The following is a 22,206-nucleotide window of genomic DNA, read 5'->3' on the forward strand; positions in this document are numbered from 1 at the left end:
GATAAGACAATTAATTTCTAATATTTCTCATGATCTCTTCTTCCTAAATAAATATAAAAACACCAAATACTTTTACGAAATATTAAATCCGGCAACAACTTTACATTATGGTAAAATGGCGCCCATGTGGAAGCTTGTTGCATATGTTGTCCTCATTACAGGATTGTTCTCCTTAACAGAATCACAGGAGGATACAGAAGAGCTTCCTCGAATCGGTAAAGTACCGTTGTTTCAGTCTGTTTCTGCCGAACAGTGAATATGTGCATCAATTATTTGAAAAATAATGTTGTTCGAAAGATAGCTGCGATCACTCCACCTACACAGTCACGTTTTCGAGGGGCATTTTCTTAGTGTAGATCTTGACATCAAATCATTTCTCACTCTTGGAGGTTAAGTCCTCAGCTGCCAAGTGTCGATTTCCAGGAAAGAGTTCCTTCCGTTCCCCCATATTCTTTCTTCTTCAGATTAACAGAAGTAAAACTAAGTGGTTCAACCCTATTTATTGTATCGCGACGTCATACGTTTCCTATCGTCATATGTTTTAGATCGGCCATTAAGATCACGTTACTAGTCATATGACCACGTTGCTAGATTTATTTTCATGGCATGCCAAAATGGCAATATTGATAACATAAAATCGGAATTGAATTGCAAAATTCCTTTCCAAGCAGACACTGGTGCCATTTAAGTTATTTTGCCTCTTGTGAGCTATCAACGCAAAAAGGTCAGAAACTGGCTGTATAATTATTAGACTCTAGATAATGATGATACGGTGTACGTGGACGGGGAATCCTATAACTTTCCATCTCATATGGTAATCACCACGATAACTGACATGGGAAATTTGCTTCCGCAGGTGTATTGTTCCAGGCTACAGTTAAAACTGTTTTAGAGGAAATTAGAAAGGACATTCTTTATAATCTCTGCAAATGCAATCTGAAATGTTTGATTGTATAGTACAAGTTTTTGATACAATGGGCATGGCGTACTATCACAACATTACTTATAATATTCAGCCAACAAAAGGATCAAAAACATGTGACATGACGTCCAGCGAAACTTTGAGATTGCTTAGCGATAGAAAATGTGTGATATGCATTGGAATTTCACTTCTTTCAATGAAGTAATCCAATGTAATTTGAAGTAAATATGTTCAGTCTTTCTCAAGTTTTGATGTGGAAACATGTCACTACCACACATGAATATGAAGGTAAACAGTTGGGTGATGATCACAACATAAATAAAAACTAAATGCTATACCTCCCATGATCAATTTATTTTGCTATTTTGATAATGCTTATTAGTCCAGTTTTGCCTCAACTGTATTGGCACCATAGTAACATATTGTGACAATACTGTTCACCATCTGACCATGGTAGATGCTTTTTCAGAAATAAAGAGTACTTGAAGCAAGACTGACTTGTATTGCAGGTTCTAATACTTTTCAAAGGTCCCCATTATATGATGCTTGTCACAGGAGCTGGCAATACTGGTACTGGGTTGCCAGGCTCCTTGACATGATTGATTGACTGGCTGCCATGATAAAGCTGGAGAGTTTCTAAGCATTGCGCTTACCATGTTAACCAGTACACATAACATATGTAATCTTATTTTATAAAAATGTCTTTTCAGTGTTGTTTTTCTCAAATGCAGGCATTGTATAGTATAAATATCACTAAGTAATATGTGTATAACATTAAAGGTCACATGTAACGTAAAACACAACTTTGCAGATTCTGGTACCTTTCGGTATGCACTAACCGGAACAAATCATAAAAAATGCCAATTCAACCTATAAAGTTGAAAAAAACGTGATGAAAAAAAAGCCCGCGAAATCGGAGTTCAAACGTTTCCCTAATTTCCCCCCAGCGCTGGGGGGAAAACTGGTTTCAACAGCTGTGCTGTGCTGCGTCCATAACGCATGCGCAGTAAATAGGTTCGCAGAGCTTGAAACAGTATGCATGCCCAACGTCTGAGGTCGTGAGCAGTAGTCTAATCTTGGTTGTGTACACAAACAAGTAAATAATCTACTCGTTACGTAAAACAACTTGTTGATTGTGGTAAACAGTCTCTGTCACAGAGAAAGCTCAGTGTCTGGTTTATTCACACCTGTATGTCTGCCTGCCTGCTAAAGACAACATGCAATACACAGCTTCAATCACTGAACACATGCAATTTGAACTTAACACGTATCAGACTATTCGACATAAAGAAAATAAGTTGATTTATGACTCGTGCACCCGAGTCCCGTGTCTGCCACATTATGTAATTAGGCACGTGTGATACACATGACATATTATATGTCTGTTGGTTGCAAACAAACTACATTCATTTTTTTCGGATGACTGGATCTGACGGAAACTGGTGCAAACTCTTGTCAGTTTCAAGTCCTGCTTTGTACTTGGACGAATGACAGATTCCAGCCACGCAGTAGTTTACCATCTCTACTGACATGATTTTTTATTGGATCGAGCGCAAATTCAGAGAACAAAATTCCAAACCCAACATCTCTATATACGTTCTTCATGGATAACGACTTCTTTTCGTGTATATGATTTTGTTTGACAACTGTATATGAATCCATGCTGAAACGACGCATCAAGTACACAAAAAGAAGTTGTTATCCATGAAGAATCTTACTTTCTTGTCACTGGCTATACTTCCAAAATGCCCATCAAACAGATCATCTTTCTGTACACACAATGAACCCTCAGCATATCAGCAAATGAAACAGCCAATCGGAAGCCGTCGTTACACTTGAGTGCATATCCACCCGCTTTTACTGGGTTCGGTCTCCCGAGGGCTTCGTTTCGGGGGAAGTAAGCCCAAGTACAAAATATTGCACTTTTGAATCGCGATTGTATGCTTATAATTTTGTTTATTTGTTTTTTTAAAAGCAGCAATGTATATTATATGTCATGAATAAGTGATAAATGTGTTTTAATTATGTTTGAATTTTTGGTTGCATGTGACCTTTAAGACATTTCTCAGTGTACATACTACTGAGCAGTACATATGATTAATATTATAATAATAATAGATGTTTTCTTTAGGACTGGCCATAAACAATGATAAAGAAAGATAGGACAAAATGTTAGTGATTATCAATGTGAAAAATGTGTCAGTGATTATATAGTATATAAACTTTTGTGACAGAATAAAATTTAATGTACTCAATCATTACACAGAGTTATTTTTTTTTTCTTTGTTCATGATGATGTTTTGTTAATCAGACATGCATTTACATTTTACCACTCACCAATGGTTTGAAATATGTCCGTGTTCGCGTTAACGCAAAAACCTGCAATTTTCACGAAAAAAACATGCAAACAGTACTTTGAGTGCGTGTTTTGCATGCATAGATTCTGATCTACTTAATTTAAAAAAGAACCTTAAAAAGCTACATGCAGAAAAACAATAATTTTTTTAATGATTCAGTACTGTAATGAACTTTCCACATGCAAAAGATTTGGACTATATGTTTAATATTTTATTTTTGCATGCACGCATACAAAATCTACTGCGAACACTGTATATTCATTTCACTGTGACTTCCTTTGACAATTTTGCTCGAAGTTACTTCTCCAAGTTATTTATCAATAATTTTAGTGAATATTTAGTGAATGATTATTGATCTTAATGATCTTAATCAGTACGACAGTAGTCAGCCCTTTAATTCACTATTCCAGATAATTTGTCCTGTGGGTTATTCAATGCTCAACTGATAGGTCCTCATATACCGGTACTGTGTATACTGATTTAAAGATGAAAATACATCATCACTTTAAAGATCACTGTTTCTAAATATATTAGTAAACAGCAACTGCAGATTAAACTAAATCTGAAAAAAAATCTGCATTAGTTGACTAATGAATATATTTGTTGGTGTCATAATATGAAATATTGTCTAATTTTATGCATTTTTGTTTGGATTTGATCCTACAACATCTATACATAGAATACTGAACAAATAAAGTGGTTGCATTTTAATGTTATAGGAGACTTGCATGAATCATGTTTCTGCATGTATTTCTTTCAGGAATCATTGGAGCAGGTGTAGGGGGAACAACCACAGCATATTACTTACGTCAGCTCTTTGGAAAGGATGCTGTTATCGACATTTTTGAGCAGGAGAGGGTAGGCGGAAGAGCAAGATCAATCGACATTGATGGTTTTGAGTATGAAGCAGGCGCAGCTGTCATACACCCCCTCAATACCTATATGGTCAACTTTACAAACATGTTTGGTAAGTACTACATGTACATGCCTCAAAAAACAGGAATACAGGCCTTCTCCTGGGATCTCCTGTATTTAAGTCCTGGGTTTAATAACAGAATATGGACTCTCTCGTTAATAAATATAAATCAAGCAAATTTCTCTACTGAGTTTGAGTGGGATGGGTACAATTTATTTGGATACTCAAAGGAAAATCGGGATACCCAACTAAGATGAACACAAGCAAGTACATAACTCAGTGACCCATAAAGTTATCTGTAGCTTGGTCCGGGTTTGTACCATTGATACATACAAACAACTTTTTAAGTTCTCTGCTATTATCAGTTAGAATAAACTGTGAACATGTCCAAATGTATTTTGTGCTTCTGTATTTATTTCAAATAGTGCTTGTGTTTGTTAGGCCTTCAAAGAAATGAAGCGTCAGATGAAAGAATTGGATTTTTTGGATCTGATGGGATGAAAGTTGAAACTAGCACATGGACAGCGGTTACCATGGCAAAGTTGGTGTGGCGTTATGGCTATGACATTGTGAAAATCCAGAACTGGGTTCAGGACTCACTGCTGAAAAACTTTACAAGGTATGACATATGGATTAGAAAACATGTGGAAATGAGAGAAAATAATCAGACTACCAAATATTTTGTTTATTTTGGAGACGCGGTTGGACTATTTGCTTGCACTCACCAGAAACCCATGATCGTTGATTCATTTCCTTATTTATGTTTGTTTATGTTTGTTGTAGAAATTGTATTGCAATATGTTACGCATGCATATATCACTCTTGCCTAGCAACCATTGTTGTTGTCTTTCGTTGTCTGTGATGTCATTAAACAGTTGAATATGGAGTCAATGAAGAGCGCTCTCACACTTGGTTACTATGTTTTAGTACATTCACTCTCACATTTACTCGGGCAATACAAATTTCACGGTATTTTGTGTAAGTCTTATGACACATGCAGATCCTATTGTTTGTGAACTCAGGCCCAAAAATAGATGCATTGTCAAAATTAGGTTTGGTATGTAGGTATTCTTTCTTTCTAGGTTTATTGATTTATAGTATGTAAAACTGAATGATTCTAAAACATGATGCTGTGTTTTGTGTCACCCTGTCCACATTGTGTCATTCATGTCACCTCCCATGTCTTCTGGAAATATTTATTTAAAACCAAGAATTCTGACTTTATGAGTGACAGGTAAACACTTTTTGTGTGTTAGTTTGAAATGACTTCAACAACTTATTTATGGCATATTATGTTAGCCATTCCTTCTTAAAGTGACTATTCATTTTATAAAATGCTGATTTTTATTTAACCCATGAAAATGTGGGTCAGAATTGGTCTTAAGAGTCCCCAAGCAGGATCAGGTAGGTCGATGCTCATGCAGTTGGTCACTGGATTGTCTGGTCCAGACTCTATTATACACTGACTGCTGTCATGTAGCTAGAATATTGCTGAGTGTGGCGTAAAATTTAACTGACCCACTCACTCACTGACTCTTCATTTGCAAATTAAACCTCACAGATATTAACTCACGTTGTTTTGGTTTTTTTCTTTTCACTGACACTCCTTTTGTGCAGAATCTACAAGGTCCAGAATGACGGGATAGCATTTACAACAGTGGAGGATATGCTGCAAGCAATGGACCCAGAGTTTGTGCGATACACTCACACTACCATCATGGATCTGATGAAGGAGCAGGGCTTCTCTGATATCTTCATCCAGGAGATGGTACACGCCATCATGAGAAACAACTATGGACAGAGTGTCGCAATGCCAGCCTTTGTTGGTGAGTGGGTGTGTCCAGTAGAAACAGATTTATACAGACCTCTGTGTAAAGATCACATTTTTCATATTTCATTTTTTGTATATAGAGCTTTGAGCCCCAATATATAAATTGTCGTTATTATTCAGTCTAAGTAAACTTATTCTCAGTACTTTTCGTTACACTTCACCATTGAGTCTAACAAAGCCTTATGGGAGGTCGCGTCAGATAACCTTTGAGATTGACCAGTCAGAACACACCTTACCAAATCGTGAAAGTGCACATTTGCACGTCCCTTATGAACTTTTTATCTCGAAAAGGTTCATACCTGAATGATTCCGAATGCTATTTAGCGTACGATCGCTTCTGGGTGATGCACACGGCGTACGTACTGCCATGACAACAGTGAGTAAACAGTCGCTGAAAATAGTGTTTTTGACAATATGCAAGGATGTTAATTTGCGGAAATATTAGCAAATGGTAACTTTGTCAACAGTTATATGCGGGGTTTTGTTTGTGGAGAGATCTGTGCCGGTGACCTGAATATTTTGAAAGTCCCTCGGATCCCTAAATAGTAGCCGTTGTCTGATTGGTTAAATCTATTTAACCGTCTATTGGACCGTCATTGGTAGCTCAAAGGTTACCTAACGCGACCCTCTACTAGGTTTTGTTGGACTCAGTGGTGGAGTGTAACGAAATACACTGAGACTAAGTTTATTTAGACTGCATTATTATTATTGTTATATGTTCATATATGTTGATGAACATGTTAAAGTATTTGGAGTTGTTACAATGTATGTTTGCTACAGATCTGAGTTAGAATTGGTCTTCATTAACACATGCTTGTCGTAAGAGGCAACAAAGGGGATCAGACTCACTCACATGGTCGACATGTTATCGCATCCCAACTGCATACAGCGATGCTCAATATGTTAATCACTGGCTTTTCTGGTGCAGAATCACTTATTTACTGACCACTGCCATGTGGATGGAATATTTCAGAGTGCAGTGTTAAACAACAACCAAAACTACTCACGCACGCACACATGCAAGCTCGCTTGCTCGCTCGCTCGCTCACTCACTCACTCACTCACTCACTCACTCACTCACTCACGCTAGGAACTGATTGTAAAAGCAAAGAGCATGATTTCCCAAGCCATCAAGCCATCATGCTGATACAGTTAAAAATTTGCGGGTCAATGATATCTGTGTTTTACCTTTTCCTTATCCAGGTGCAGTGTCAATGGCAGGAGCACAACCTGGTTTATGGTCAGTCAAGGGAGGTAATAAACTGGTTCCTGAAAAGCTTCTGAAGAAATCTAATGCAAACTTGATCAATGCAAAGGTTACACAGGTTCTGTTGCAGAAGGATGGTGAAGGAGTTTCATATGAAGTGTCATATAAGAACCCAGACCCTGAAAACAAGAATCAAGAAGAAAACTCTCGGGAATATGATATTGTTGTCATAGCAACACCTCTTCCTACTGGACAAACAGATATAAAATTTGAAGATTTTTCACAACCCTTACCATTTCCAGACTTCAAGATGCATGAAACGATATCTTTGTTTGTTCAGGGGTACCTTAATGCTTCTTTCTTTGGTTATGAAAATCGGAAAGATGCGCCCGGAGGAATTTTCACTGTGGATGAAGATGTGTTCTTTAACTCCGTAGAAAAGCAAAGACCAGTTACTTTTAAGGAGCATTTGAAAAAGCAGGATGTTGAGGAAGAAGTTTATAAAGTGTTCTTAAATCGGGTTCCTACAGAACCAGAGGTTAGATTGTTATTTTCAGGTCGAAAAGACTTAAGGCTAATCAACTGGAAAGCATATCCTCAGTACAGCACAAATATGGAGTTACCTCCCTTTGTTTTATATGACCGACTGTATAATGTAAATGCTGTAGAGATTGCAGCATCTGCTCTAGAAATGAGTGCAATTGGAGGCCGTAATGTGGCACTGCTGGCTTACAACCACTGGTATGGACATTTGGATAAGATTGATGAAGTGTCAGAAGGGGAGACAACTGCAGCGAAGCAAGAACTCTAATCATTGTTTTGTAGCAGTTGATTGTCATGTGACATGTTACCATCGTAACCTTCATTTCCTGTTTCTCTAAGTTCATGAACTGGGTGCAAGAAATTATTTAATGTTTTTTGTCTTTTTAGATTTGGATGATTGAACTATTTTTTAATGTTGGTTTTGGGGGAGTGACACCTCGACTCCAACTGTGTATGATGTTGATGTTAGATTTCTGAAAGTCATCCTGCTATTTTTTTGTATGGGCCATAATATGACAATGGGTACTATACAAGTTTGTAATGACACATGCAAGCTTCATAATTCACAGTGATCCACTAGTTAGAGCATGTCAAGTTCTGTAGAAATCCCAAGGGAAAATCCAAACCGATAATGCAGCTTTGTTACAATTACGGCTGTTGTGATTCACTTCAAACCATCAGAAATTGAATTTGACACCTTAGTTTCGATTTTCGATAACCTTTATCACCATTTCAGTTAGATGTTTGAATATCTATTATATTTTTTTCCACTCTGTCAGAGCATAATTTTGACTTCAACACCAGCAGTTGCAAGCACTTGAAAAGTGATTGGAGGATGTCACACTAGTTATCCAATGAGAATTGTGAGTAGACATTGTCAGGTTGATGATGGATTTCATGCTAAAAAAGCTGATTTGGAGGTTAATTAAAATATGTTGGTTGTATTTGTAAGGAGAAAATGATCAAACTGAAGGTCCAATATCGAAACTGAATCGAATCAAGGCCTGGGCGAATTGTTTCAACCCCTGTTACAAATTAGTATGTATCTTGATCTTACAATACAAATTATAATGCTCTTGAAACCTTGACTCTTTCATTATCATATCTGTATAAGTTTGGATGATTACAGCAGTATTCTAGTAATATCACGATGGGGAACTCCTAAGATGGATGGGACCAAAACAAATGGTGTGTTCAGAAATGCAGTGTCCCTAGCGGGATATTGTCAAGGTATATTTCATCTACACTGTTGTGACTAAGGCTTCAAGATGCAAATTGTGTGATTGCACTGAAATTTGAAATATATTTGAACTGAAATAATAGTTTCCTTGATTTTCTAGTCTATTAAATCTACATGAGTGACCAAAAGCATCACACTGTCTTCATATCCCTCTGGTATGAAGTGATTGGAAGGCTGTTTGACCTGAACCAAAGAAAGCTGAAGTGAATTAGTTCATTGTGTTCATGATCATGAGAGTCTAGCGTCTAAATCATGTTGCTAGACTTGATTATTGAGGATTAGTGTTCAGCAGGTTTTTGCTTCTCTTGTGTCTTGTTTACATATTTCATGTGTATATTTTCATATGAGCATTGTCAAGTTTTTTGTTTAACTGACAGATGTTGTTAACTCCTAATCCAAAAAGTGTCTCCTTTCATTGACTGTGGCCATCATTTCTTAATACGTCATATCATAAACTTCAGTGAATGTTCTAGTTGTAAAATGTGTTCTCTGCATTTTATGTATAATTCCAGTTCCATATGCTCAGTACTCACACAGACCTCTGTGGGTTAAAGCACATAGTATCTGCTGAGTGTAAGTCTTGTGTTGAATCCACTGAGGTCTGCCATAAGATGGTGAAAGATAACACTTTTTGTTACCATGCCTTGTAAGGTGTGGTGACTCAGTGGGTTAGCACTGTTGCCCTGGCCTACACACACACATGCGGGCATGCTGCTATACTAGTGAAATAGTTTCGAGAACAACATTCATTTCACCCCACAAATGCCTGCTTCTCAAATCCGATGAAATTCTTTAACAGTTATAAGCCCTAATCTAACTCGTCATCATGTTAAACTGTTTACATCAAACTAAACGTGTCACTACTGAAGCTTCCAAATTGAGGTGTCACTGTGACCTGAGTATCACTTGGTACAAGGAACATATCACATGTGCACTGTATATGCCAGATTGCATTCCTGTCCTAGATTAAGTTAAGCCTCTGATCAGAGGAGAAGCGAAGGAGAATAATATTTTACACAAGACAATTTCTTGATAGGTATTTCAAAAATGTCATTTAGGACATGTTATGTCTAAATTTAGGTGTTTAGGGAACTATTCATCTATATGTATTGCTAAAAAGCAGATCCAACAGCCGTGCAATATGGAATTTGCCAAAGCTTAGAAATCCCTATTGCTATCATAAGATTGAATGAGTATGTAATAAAAGCTCAGGGCATAAGCACATTCAGGAAAAAGACGTTATCTGTATGCTTCTTCTGCAAGAGGATTAGTGTATTCTTTACTGTCATTCATTTGTACATGTTATTTTACCATGCAGGTTTGTCCTCTCTATTAAACTTACATTGTTGTTTGCTGTTTTGTTATGTAATCTACTTGGGATGATTGTGCTGAAGAAAGAGAGCAAGTTTTAATTACTCAATCAGTCTGTGTGTCTGTCCGTCCATAACAGTATTTTTAGAGTAGGATTGTCTTTCTTGTGTACTCACAGTGCAACTAGTAACCTATGATATGTAGTTGCATACACCCTCTGTTCATGACGATAAGAAGCTGGTCTATCACTTTCTTGAAAGTCACTCTGAGGTGGATGTAGATCTAAGCGATTGGATTGATCGAGATCCTGCTAATTGTATTACTAATTGAAATTGTATTTGGCTCAAAAGCGGACCGATGAATTGCAGTCTAGCTCGAAAACTAATGAACATAAATTACTCAATAAGATGCTGATCATAATCAGAACATCATACCAACTCAATGAGGTCTTAAATTAAGAACTATTTGTTATTGGGGGAGGAGTGCAGAGAAAGAGACAGCCAGGTGTTTGAGAAAGCATAGAGACAGCACAGGTTTATGAATAAATAACTTTCTCGGCACTTGTGCACATGCTTCTCAAACACCTGGCTGTGCCTTTCTCTACACTCCTCCCTTGTAATAAACAGTGAACTGTCAATATTTTAATGATAGTTTGTTAAACAACTTTTTTATTATTGGGACAAAAATTCTACAAAAACCTCAAAGAGTTGGTAGGATGTTTTGATTAGGATCATTGAGTATGTTATGCTTATTCGTTTTCGAGTTACATCGCTATTCATCAGTCTGCTTTTAAGCCAAAGAGACTATAGCTGGACTATGGACAAGTGCTATGTCTTACAACTTGGCTTGAAATGACCAGTCATGTTACATACTACAAGTTGTTCCTACATGCTGCAAGTTGTTACTACAAGTTGCGTAAAGAAAATGCACCTTTACATTAAATGGAACCAACATACCACTGGTCAAGAGGCAACAGTTATTTTCCATATTGTCTGCTCATGTGTGGACGTCACAGCTCGTGGTACATGGGGTATGTCACACCATGCATAATGTAAATTTGCATTTTCATGAATTATTCAGGAACCTGATCTTTTCATTTGACTCTAGTAAATATTAGAATCAGACAGTTTTTACTTATTTTGAGTAGTGAGTGAGTGTGGTTTCTTGCTGTTTTAGCAATATTCCCGCAATATCACAGCGAGGGACACCAGAAATCAGTTTCACACATTGCATGTGGTGGTCATGTATGTATATGTATCTCTGTTTAATATGTTACCAAGGTAACACAAGACATTTCTTCTTGGTTCAGGTATTGTTTACGGAACAACATGGTTAATAAAAAAAATATTAACTAAAAAAGTAGTTGATTTGTACATTTTGTTGTGTTGAACATGTAAGTCTGCCTTCATCAGAACCTTTTCAGATTTCATATTTTCTTTTCAAGTTTTCAGGTATGGAGAACTGATGTACCAACAGTGTTGCCAAACCAATGGCATTAGTGGTGAATATTGTGAACATAATGATAACTATGTTAGTGTTTATGTCACTGTGACATAAGTGGAGTTATTACTGTACAGTTGTTACTGTTATGAATCATGAAATATGCAGATGTTGATAAATGGTAAGTGGTAAGATCGGTCACTTGAGATATGACGACCATCCTGACAAGCATGTGTTACTGAAGATCATTTCAAACCAAGATTTTCATGGGTTGCATGTGAACTACAGTTGCAATGATGGGTTAGGCAATTTTCAGGAACAAGGGAACACCAAGAATAGTCTTCGTATAGTTTACCTTTGTGAGGAGTGAACCCACATCTAAAGTTAAATGAAAGAGCACTCTAAACAGGTGCTTGTATTTATAGGATAGGCTGTTGCCTCATAGTAACTACATGCACAAAGTAATGATAGTGCTATTGTGGGGTTCCCATTTTGTCGCACACTTTGGTTCTAAATAAAAATTTAATCCGATAATTCTTTAAACAGCAAGAGATTAACTTACAGCCTGTTCCTTCATCTGGATTATTTCATTTCAGCAATTCAGCATTCTTTGTATGTTATCTCTTTATGATAAAATTCATAGGTACAGGTTTCTTAAAATTAGAAAATAGTAACTGAAGACATTAATAAATATACACAGATATATATTTTTTTCCATAAATATATAGTTCACCCAAATCACTTACTTAAAATCGAGTTCATTCAAAACAAATCTTGTAATTAGTGAGTTCAGACTCACTCTGCTGAACACATGTCAAATGAAGTTTTGTGACAACTACTACTCACTGAAAACAGGCTATGTCCTGCAAACTAGCAGAGCGTTATTCTTAATCTATAATCATCACATCAGCTGTCTGGCAAAGTGGTTATGCTGTAAGTCTACTTTGTTAAAACTGCTGTGCTGCTGTGCATCCGCACACCTCCAACTCAGTACATCATATTTGTAGAATGTGTATATTAAAGCATCTGGGTAGTTTTATTCTGACTATGTTGATTTGTTAGTCTGTTCTGTGAGAAAGAATACATACTATGTTCAGTATCGGCATACATGCTTCAAGTGACCAGATCCCTAGCCATGTTGATGTGATCACTCTGTAATTGCCTGCATAATTGTAATGATACTTACTCTGATAGTAAGGGAAGGTAGTCAATAAAACAACTACACCAACTTCTTCTTCTTCTTCTTCTTCTTCTTTTTCTTCTTCTTCTCCATCAGACGGTGGGGTAGCCTAGTGGTTAAAGCATTTGCTTGTCACGGAAGGTCCGGGTTCAATTCTCCACATGGACACAGTGTACGAAGCCTGTTTCTTGTGTCACCAGTGATACTGCTTGAATATTGTTAAAACCCAACTCACTCACTCTTCTCCTTCTTCTTTCACCATTATTCCAGCTGTATTGGGGTGTTACTTGTGCCAACTGAGATATTCAAGAGCACATGTTCCTCTCAGCTAGGATGCACAAACTGACACCTAGTGGAAAAGGCTCCAGGTCGTTTCACCCCAAGTAGTTTCATGTGGGTTTTTTCATCCCATTTCCAAACCAGGTCAGGTCATCCAACATTAGGTGTTGTTTCATCCCTAATCAAGAGTTGTTTCACCCAACTAATGAGCATACATAGAGAATGATATGATTGCTTAAATCTGTTAATCCTAATTTGGCAATGTTTTCATACCAACCAGGTAGATGCTACTTTGTGTGTGTTGAGACAGGGCATTGGACTTTGGCTTATGTAAATTTATTTCATCTAATCTTATCATAATGCTTAAAATATAAATGATATTAAAATAAGTAAACATTGAGTTAGATGCTACATTTGCATTTCTACAATGGTGACTGCAATGTTTGGAGTCTGCCACAGGTGCTTCTCTGTCTGTCTGCGTGTAGTGCACAGTGCTCTTTTTGACCCACCCATTATAACCCATTGTTAAATAATGTTAAAAGATGCCTTTTAGATATCCATTTAATTTAGTCTGTAAATAATAACTATTATTATTTGCTGGGATGAAACAACCTCTAGATGGGGTGAAACAGTGCTGGGATTAAATAACTAGTTACCATGAAAACTGAATGCTAAAACTCTTGCACATATTAATGGTATACATATTTATTTACAAAAAGAATGTCTTAATGTACACACATATACACATTCATATATACATCAGTAGACAGTTTTTTCTGTTGTCATTTATTTTTACTTCAATTGCATGTTATGGAAAGACAGGAGTCAAAAAGCTGTCTGTTCTAAGGTAGATACAAGCGTTTATAGGATGGGGCTGACATGTTATATTTAAATTCATCAAGAGGTAGTGGTATGTTTGTCTGGTTGATAACGTAGTTGATGGTTTGGGAGTAGCCTTGGAGATAGGCGATGAGGAAGGCGGAGGTTATTCCCTGGGTGTACTGATGGTAGGCAGGGATCATGGAGGCGTTACCCCCAAGACATGTCTTCGTATCGATACAGACTGTGAAGAAAATACAGACATTACAGAATGAGCCTTTGTTGTTTAACACTTCCTTCAGATACATTAGAATTAGTTTATAGAATTAGTTTAGTTTAGTGTCCATATGTATGTAAACCAGTCTTGTCCAGACAATCCAGTGATCAACAACATGAGCATGTATGTATGTATGTATGTATGTATGTATGTATGTATGTATGTATGTATGTATGTATGTATGTATGTATGTATGTCGGGACGGACAGATGGATGGATGCAATTGGGATACCTGTGTCAACCAAGTGAACAAGCCTGTGATGGGTCCAAACGAAACAGTTTACCTTAATGGGGTCCTGAGTGACTGATATTTCTTACAGTTTTTATCAAATAGAAGGCTAGACCAATTTTATTTCATTTTCTGCAGACTTTTGTCCAAAAAGTCCTCTTAAAACATAAGGCAGGAAGGAAGCAAAATATAAGTAAAATCATCAAAGTAATATTTCTTCTATTAAATGTTCAAAGTATTCTACTTTTAGCAGTGAAGTGTACATGGGGCAAAAAACAATCTCTTCCAATAAGAACATCTGGATTTTTTTTCTTATTATTATTAACTGTACTGGTGCACACATTGCATTATAAGTACAATAATCTCCAGTTTCACCTCATCACGTTATCATCTCATTCCTGATAGCAACCGTATGTTGTATATGCCCGGTTATAGACTCTTCTCTTGGTTCACACGTGACATACATGATAACGATATTTGCAGTATCTGCGAAAGTACTATCTATGTGTTAAGGTCACGTTATCACACTTACAATCACGAAAGGCATAATCCATAAGGTCGCAGTGCCCAAAGTTCTGTAAAAGAGAAAAATTGAAAAATTTAGAACGAACACTTTATTATCAGAGACCATATAATTATTACATGGTCTCTGCTAATATTACCTGTCTTTTATTACTGGGGCCCTGTTCCACATAACGATATATCGGAGCCCAAAGGTTAGTCTTACCCACAGACCATGAAACAAATATACTAAATGACACCCTTGCAAGTCTGGTATCTGTAATAAGTGGATTACTACAGATTCAGTTTCTGAGGATATATCAAGGGTCCCGAGTTTTATTACATTTGATGACTTATAATTGTTTACTTAAATATGTTATTTTCAGTGACTAGATGTTGATCTATCTACGCTAAGGTGATCTCACTCACTCCCATACTTAAACATACACTTCCGATAGCGCTTCCACCGCTTTGCGGAACAGATATGTGGGTAGAAGTAGCTGTGTGGTAGTTGTGAGTGAGGTTTGTTTTACACAGTGCACTCAGCAATATTCCAGCTATATAGCAGCTATCTGTAAATAATGAAGTCTGGACAAGACAATCCAACATCTTGGGCATCATTCTTTGCAAGTGGGAACCGATGATGTGTCAACCAAGTCAGCGAGCCTGACCACCCGTTATTCGCCTCTCACGACAAGCATGGGACACTGAAGGCCAATCATAACCCCGTTCTTCAGGGGTCACCTATGTCATATACAGTAGTGCAGTAATAAGAGGTTTGGTTGTAGCAGCAGCAGCAGTAGTAGTAGTAGATGGAGATGTGACGTTAGTGGCAGCATCTATTAGATCAGGGACAATCTACAACTCTGTATATAATCTCCCTCATTAAAGTGAAGATAACTTCAGCTTAATCACCTTGGCGTCCACAAGGACTTTAGGAGGCTCCCCCCACATGTCGTAGAAGTGGTTATAGCCGTAACCAGCGATGATGCATGGGACGATGATCGCCCTCTTGGTGGACAGCTGCGTCCCGGTGATGAGAGCTGGGAGTGAGTAGTTGGTCTTCGTCGTGAACTGATAACTGAAGGGCTCCCAGAACACAACAGCCTGAAACAATAGTTCACGTCTAACAATGTGACATCACGAGCATCCGGCTTACTGAAATGCGAAGACATGCGTTAGCCAAGTTGGGAGCTGAACCAACCGATCCGGTTAGTCGCCTCTGTGCATGCATGGGTTGTTGAAGACCGCATTTGAGGAACGACGGACACGTGGATTTAAACAGTGAACACACGGCGTTTTAGTTTTATGTGGAATTATAAACAGACAGTGACGTCACTCTATTGGTTTTTTGCTCATAATATCCCTCAAATCTGATACAATCTCGCTCCCTCGGGCAATTATCTAGATATCGTCCCTGTGCATCGGGCATTGTCTTAACAACGTCACTCTGCCCCGGGATATAACTTCAGTATTCTCCCTTCGTCCGGGGATTTTTGGTGGAATAGCCCTTGACATAGAATTATTAGATAGATATTATTTCCCGCTGGAAGTGGGTCATGTTCTGTCTTATATGTAAAACCCAAGGTAATGCAGACCACAGACATTCAAACTGTCCGATACGGATATAGCAAATGGTATGTTTTATCAGTTCAGTTTTTGTAATATCTTCACGGGTCAGTTAGGGCTTTACCTTGGGGGTTTTAAATTGTCAAGTCTGGAACAGGCAGTCTAATGACTGACATCAAAAACGTCGATATAATGACATAACAACCAAATCAGCTAGCGTAAAACACCCCATACGATGCAACTTGATATCTTGTTTGACGGAGGAAGGCCAACTGCCGTTTAGTACGGAGTCGATTAAAGTGACATTACGTTTGTTTTTGTTTTTGTTTTGTTTTGTTTTGTTTTGTTTTGTTTTGTTTTGTTTTGTTTTTTATTTTATTTTATTTTATTTTATTTTATTTTATTGTTTGTTTGTTTGTTGTTTGTTTTTTGTGGGGTTTTTTTTATGTTTGTTTGGTTGGGTTTTTTTTTTCAAAAACAAGCCAAAAGTGTCAAAGTTTACGAAAGCCCGGTAACGGCCCTTCTAGGATGGATACCATAGTTTAGACACAAATGCTGCACCTGGAACAAGGTATAGTTTCTCTCCGTCATCTTCAACATAGCGTCGGCCCCGGCAGAGTGACTGAGAAGCGCAGCGTGGTCCCAGCTGCAATTCACACCAGGTGTCACGGCTTGGATTAACCTCTGCATATTGGACTTCAGCTGAAAGAATATATATATATATATTATTGCTGACGGACGTTTAATAGCATCACTGCATCGCTCACATACTCATCATGGCCTGTAATCAGTGGAACGTCTTACAATACGGGTGGGTGAGTATGTTTTTATGCCGTTTTCAGCAGTATCGTGGCGGAGGACACCAGCAAACTGGACCGTATAATCCAGTGACCGATGTCATGGATATCACCGAGCATGATGCCTGACAAACACACACGGGTTGTAAATGATCGGTTCTAACCCGGATATTAATTTGTCGGGTCACCGATTATTATCACCGATCTACAAAAAAAACTGCAATATAACATGCATCAACTAGGTCAAAGAGTCTGACCGTGCGATCTTGACAGCATGAAGGATGACAGCATTAAGGATGCCCATACAGACTGTGTTGATTTGTTTACTGAGTGAGTGGATGAGTTGGGTTTTACACCGCTATCAGTATCAAGGGGTGGGGGGTGGGGACACACCTTCGAACCCTTCAACCGCTGGACTACCACACTGCCCCATTTGTTCACTATGGTGTTAACACTAAAGTGCCGTAAGTCGTCTATCTGATTCAGTCTGTGTAACCTGTCTTTGTTGCAGTGGAGACTGGTATGGAGCCGCACCTCCTCCGGCGAAATATGGCAGACGACCAGACTGATTCTTACCCAGTAAAACTGCTCCATGTACTTGTCGGCGATGGAGCCGAGTTTCTCTTTGTTCACGTGGTAATCTGTCGGTTTATCAAGCGCAGGGAAAATGTAGTCACTGGCGACAACGACGAATCTACAAACATTGAGGGTTAGAGAATTGAAACAATTCGAAATTACAACTTGGGGACGTCATGTTGATATAGTTAACATCTATATTTAAGTTGATACCCACCCATACTTAGTTGAGTTGAGTTGAGATTTACGTCAGGCAGACGAGACTAAGTACATGGCTAAATGAGTTGTATTTTTTATTTTTTTAATCATGTTTATTCATTGCTTTGTTATTATTTACAAACAGAAAAAGTCACAGCACAACAATTTTTAACACAAGCAAGCCGTCATATAGGTGAAATTGAAATAGTTAACAATGAGATGCCCGTTCTCGATCTTAAAGCTTTATCCCTTCATAATGTGAAACCCTTGCATTTGAAAAGTCCACACAGTCAAGCAGAATATGTTTGGTGGTGAACACTTCATTGAAAGTAAGACACCATGGAGGTCCACCTCCACCCGTTTCCAGCAGATATAGTCATAAGTAAACGCTTGTGACCAATACGACATCGTAAAATTACCTTATCACGCCTTCACCTATAAGATACATGATTAAGATACATGTACTTGATATCACAGCCTAAGTTAAGGTACAGTGTTAAGATTAGTTTGTCCCACAGTCCCTGAACCGCATCTCTGTATGCTAAAACTCCAAACAAAGCACAGATTTCCTCAAGTCTCCCCAGGGCTCCTTTTCAATTTCCTTTTCAACCCATGCTACCTACCCATGCACCCGTGAAGATCCCGGGGTAGAATAGGCCTTCAGCAACCCATGCTTGCCATAAAAGGTTACTATGCTTGTCGTAAGAGGCGACTAACGGGATCGGGTGGTCAGACTAGCTGACTTGGTTGACACATGTCATCGGTTCCCCATTGCGCAGATCGATGCTCATGTTGTTGATCACTGGATTGTCTGGTCCAGACTCGATTATTTACAGACCGTCGCCATATAGCTGGAATATTGCTAAGTGCGACGTAAAACTAAACTCACTCACTCACTCACTCACTCACTCACTCACCTACCCATGCTGAGTTTCAGAGTTTCGATTTAAGCTTGGCCTACCCAGGCTGAGTTACACAGTTTGAAGATGGACCTGGCCAACGAAACGAAAAGTACTGAGAGTAAGTTTACTTAAACCGCATGCTGAGGTACAGAGTTTCAAGTTGGACTTGGCCTACCCATGCTGAGTTACCGAGTTTCGATTTGGACTTGACCTACCCATGCTGAGCTATTGCAGTGAGATACTCGGAGTAGAAAGCGCTGAGGATGACACCGTCCAGTCCCGGGATAAAGAAGACAACGCCGTACTCCCCGGTGACGTTTGGGTAATAGGCGACGGCATGCAGGGGGCTGTTGTCTTCGAGGATGGTAATGACGACTTTCCCCGTTGTCAACGTGCCAGATTTGTAGGGATCACCGTGGTCGACATACAGGCCTGCAGTGTATACATTAATATGTTCGTAACCAAACTTAAATAATGGTCTTTTGTTGATTAGTTATTCGTGTTTTAAGGTGTATTCGTCATATTATTAAGATATAGTTCTGTGTGAAATGAAACTGCTGAAGGTTGTATTTAAGAAAATATGCTTAGGGTTACATGTAGGTTCATGATCTGGGAGCCGTGAAGGTCCGGGGTAGAACAGCAACCCATGCTTGTCATAAAAGGCGACTATGCTTGTCGTAAGAGGCGACTAACGGGATCGGGTGGTCAGCCTCGCTGACTTGGTTGACACATGTCCCAATTGCGCAGATCGATGTTCATGTTGTTGATCACTGGATTGTCATGTTCAGACACGATTATTTACAGACCGCCGCCATATAGCTGGAATATTGCTGAGGGCGGCGTAAAACTAAACTCACTCACTCGCTCATAATCTGGCTGGCGAATACTGGATTCGAAAACAAGGTCGTCGGATTCTGGTCCACATACAGCTCATAACGTCAACTGGACCACCTTTGTCATGTCATGAGGGTGGGGTTGGGGTAGCCAAGCGGTTAAAGCGTTCGCTCGTCACGTCATTGATACGGGTTCGATTCCCCACATGGGTACAATGTGTGAATCCCATTTCTGGTGTCCCCACCGTGATATTGCTGAAATGTTGCTAAAATCGGGGTAAAACTATACTCACTCACTAATGTCATGAAGTCTACGTATTGCCCAGTATCAATTGATAAAGAATGTTACCTTCGGGTGTATGAAATATTCCTCAGAAACGAAAGATATCAGTACATAATGAAACGATGGAATCCGTCAGTCAAATAGTTACGTACATTCAAAATGTAGAGAGCTTGTCAATTAACTTCATTATCTAAACACGAAAAAATGTAAACATTATCTTGTCAATTTCGAAAGAACAGCGTTTTGGGTGTTTTCATCTTCTAGTTTATTGATTTCACCCTATTTAATGCTGTAAGTATTCTTGAATCATACATTCTATTTTTCACTTCGGCCTCAGGCCTTACTGTGTAATCGGATTAATGGTCCGTTTCAAATATCTCACCTGCAGCGATGGCGACGCACACGAGGATCAGAGCCGTTGACTTCATCTTGACTATCGAGAGCAAAGACTGTTTATCAGTTCATCTACACGATGTGTTGTATCACACTGATAATGCATTGTTCGTCGAACAGCATTGGTCAGCTGAGTCAGGCTAGTGTCACGTGTTGTCTAGTCTGGTCTTCTGGGCTAAAGAATTAATACAGTAGATTAATTAATGTCTATATTGATAACCATATACTATCTTATGTTTCCAGTATTTTGATAAATTTAAACGCGCGAGACTGCCGTGGTTTCGGACAGCGCAATGCTGAAAACAGCTATCCAATCAAAAAGCTTCTTTGAGCGAGAGACATTTTGTGCTTTGCTAATGATAGGTGTCGTGAGTTGTTTTTCAACATATAGTTTCTTATAAAGCACACTAATGTTCCGTTTGTGGAGCGGTGGGGTAACTTAGCTAATGGTTAAATCGTTCGTTCGTCAGACTGTAGACCCGTGTTCCATTACCCACAGGGACACAATGTTTGAAGCCCATTGCTGGTGTCCACTGCCATGACATTGCTGGAATATTGCTTATAGCGGCGTAAAATTAGACTCATTCGCTCACTGTTCCATTTATTTTCCTTGTCAAATGTCCCTTATTTGTAGAATGTACAATTTTGGCATGTCAGGATACGATAATCGAACCGTACGCATATATGTCACAATGAAATCTGTTTAAATCAATTAATGTCCTTTATGGGAAATAAATCATATGTGTACTTTATTTTGTACGTCAGTGTTAAAATTACTTATCAGTAATGTATGGACTGTAGCACACGTTTTGACAGATGACTCAGTCAATACGGGTCAATGTGGATATATTCACAGCAGCCTTGATATGTGACGCTCAAATATTTCTGATATTTATCTCACGGGACTGGGATATAATAGTACAAAATGAGTAAATGTCTTCCAGGGTCGCTTTTGTGGAATATAGGTTTGATCCGGGTTCGATTCCCCACATGGGTACAATGTATGAAGCCCATTTCTGTTGTCCCCCGCCGTGATATTGGTGGAATATTGCTAAACGCAGCGAAAACCGGTCTGGTTCGATTCTCTACATGGCTACAATGTGGGAAACCCGTTTCTGGTGTTCCCCACCGTGATATTGCTGGGACCGGTGAAGGTCCGGGGTAGAATAGGCCTTCAGCAACCCATGCTTGCCTTAAAATGCGACTATGTCTTGGTTGTCACATGTCGTCGGTTCTCATGCTGTTGATCACAGAATTGTCTGGTTCAGACGCGACTATTTACAGACCTTCGCCAAATAGCAGGAATATTGCTGAGTGCGGCGTAAAAGTAAACTCACTCACTCACTCGTGATATTCATGGAATATTACTGAAAGCTAAAACTAAACTCATTCACTCAGTGGATACAGCATCTCCTTGGAGTACCAAGTGGCGGTGACTTAACACCGGTCCACTTAACGCTCGTACTGCAGGGCATTAAATATGGTATTTGTTGTTACCTTGCCTGGAGTCAGGTATTAAGGGATTGAACTAACTACTGCTAGGTTAGGTTACAGTACAGCATACTGGCTGTGCGATAGACCAGTATACTAGCCACACTGAGCA

General features: G+C 38.7%; 2 protein-coding genes across 2 annotated transcripts; one reads left to right on the forward strand and one right to left on the reverse strand.

The window, feature by feature from the left end:
• Positions 1-108: 108 nt before the first annotated feature.
• LOC137261880 (prenylcysteine oxidase 1-like) lies at positions 109-8,858 on the forward strand. The gene is made up of 5 exons (XM_067799687.1): positions 109-215; positions 4,040-4,246; positions 4,637-4,814; positions 5,813-6,021; positions 7,230-8,858. The coding sequence occupies exons 1-5, from the start codon at positions 116-118 to the stop codon at positions 8,042-8,044; spliced, it is 1,509 nt and encodes a 502-aa protein (XP_067655788.1). The 5' UTR covers positions 109-115; the 3' UTR covers positions 8,045-8,858.
• A 5,046-nt stretch (positions 8,859-13,904) lies between these two features.
• LOC137261732 (uncharacterized) lies at positions 13,905-20,659 on the reverse strand. Its single transcript, XM_067799515.1, has 7 exons — positions 20,593-20,659; positions 19,310-19,526; positions 17,995-18,112; positions 17,183-17,323; positions 15,968-16,159; positions 15,084-15,126; positions 13,905-14,289 (listed from the first exon to the last, which is right to left on the reverse strand). Exons 1-7 carry the CDS (start codon positions 20,636-20,638, stop codon positions 14,069-14,071), a joined length of 978 nt encoding a protein of 325 aa, XP_067655616.1. The 5' UTR covers positions 20,639-20,659; the 3' UTR covers positions 13,905-14,068.
• Between the last annotated feature and the right edge of the window lie 1,547 nt (positions 20,660-22,206).

Source organism: Haliotis asinina, chromosome 14 (genome assembly GCF_037392515.1).
Source record: "Haliotis asinina isolate JCU_RB_2024 chromosome 14, JCU_Hal_asi_v2, whole genome shotgun sequence".
Classification (NCBI taxonomy): Eukaryota; Metazoa; Mollusca; class Gastropoda; order Lepetellida; family Haliotidae; genus Haliotis; species Haliotis asinina.

What these genes read in the sequence shown, in the direction of transcription:
- LOC137261880 (XM_067799687.1), top strand. Translation starts at nt 116, where the DNA reads ATGGCGCCCATGTGGAAGCTTGTTGCATATGTTGTCCTCATTACAGGA. An exon ending in AGAAGAGCTTCCTCGAATCG is followed by an intron (nt 216 to 4,039) that starts GTAAAGTACCGT and finishes TATTTCTTTCAG; the next exon opens with GAATCATTGGAGCAGGTGTA. An exon ending in CGCAATGCCAGCCTTTGTTG is followed by an intron (nt 6,022 to 7,229) that starts GTGAGTGGGTGT and finishes TTCCTTATCCAG; the next exon opens with GTGCAGTGTCAATGGCAGGA.
- LOC137261732 (XM_067799515.1), bottom strand. Translation starts at nt 20,638, where the DNA reads ATGAAGTCAACGGCTCTGATCCTCGTGTGCGTCGCCATCGCTGCAG. An exon ending in ACTGCAATAGCTCAGCATGG is followed by an intron (nt 18,113 to 19,309) that starts GTAGGTCAAGTC and finishes CAATGTTTGTAG; the next exon opens with ATTCGTCGTTGTCGCCAGTG. An exon ending in ACATGGAGCAGTTTTACTGG is followed by an intron (nt 17,324 to 17,994) that starts GTAAGAATCAGT and finishes ATATTCTTTCAG; the next exon opens with CTGAAGTCCAATATGCAGAG.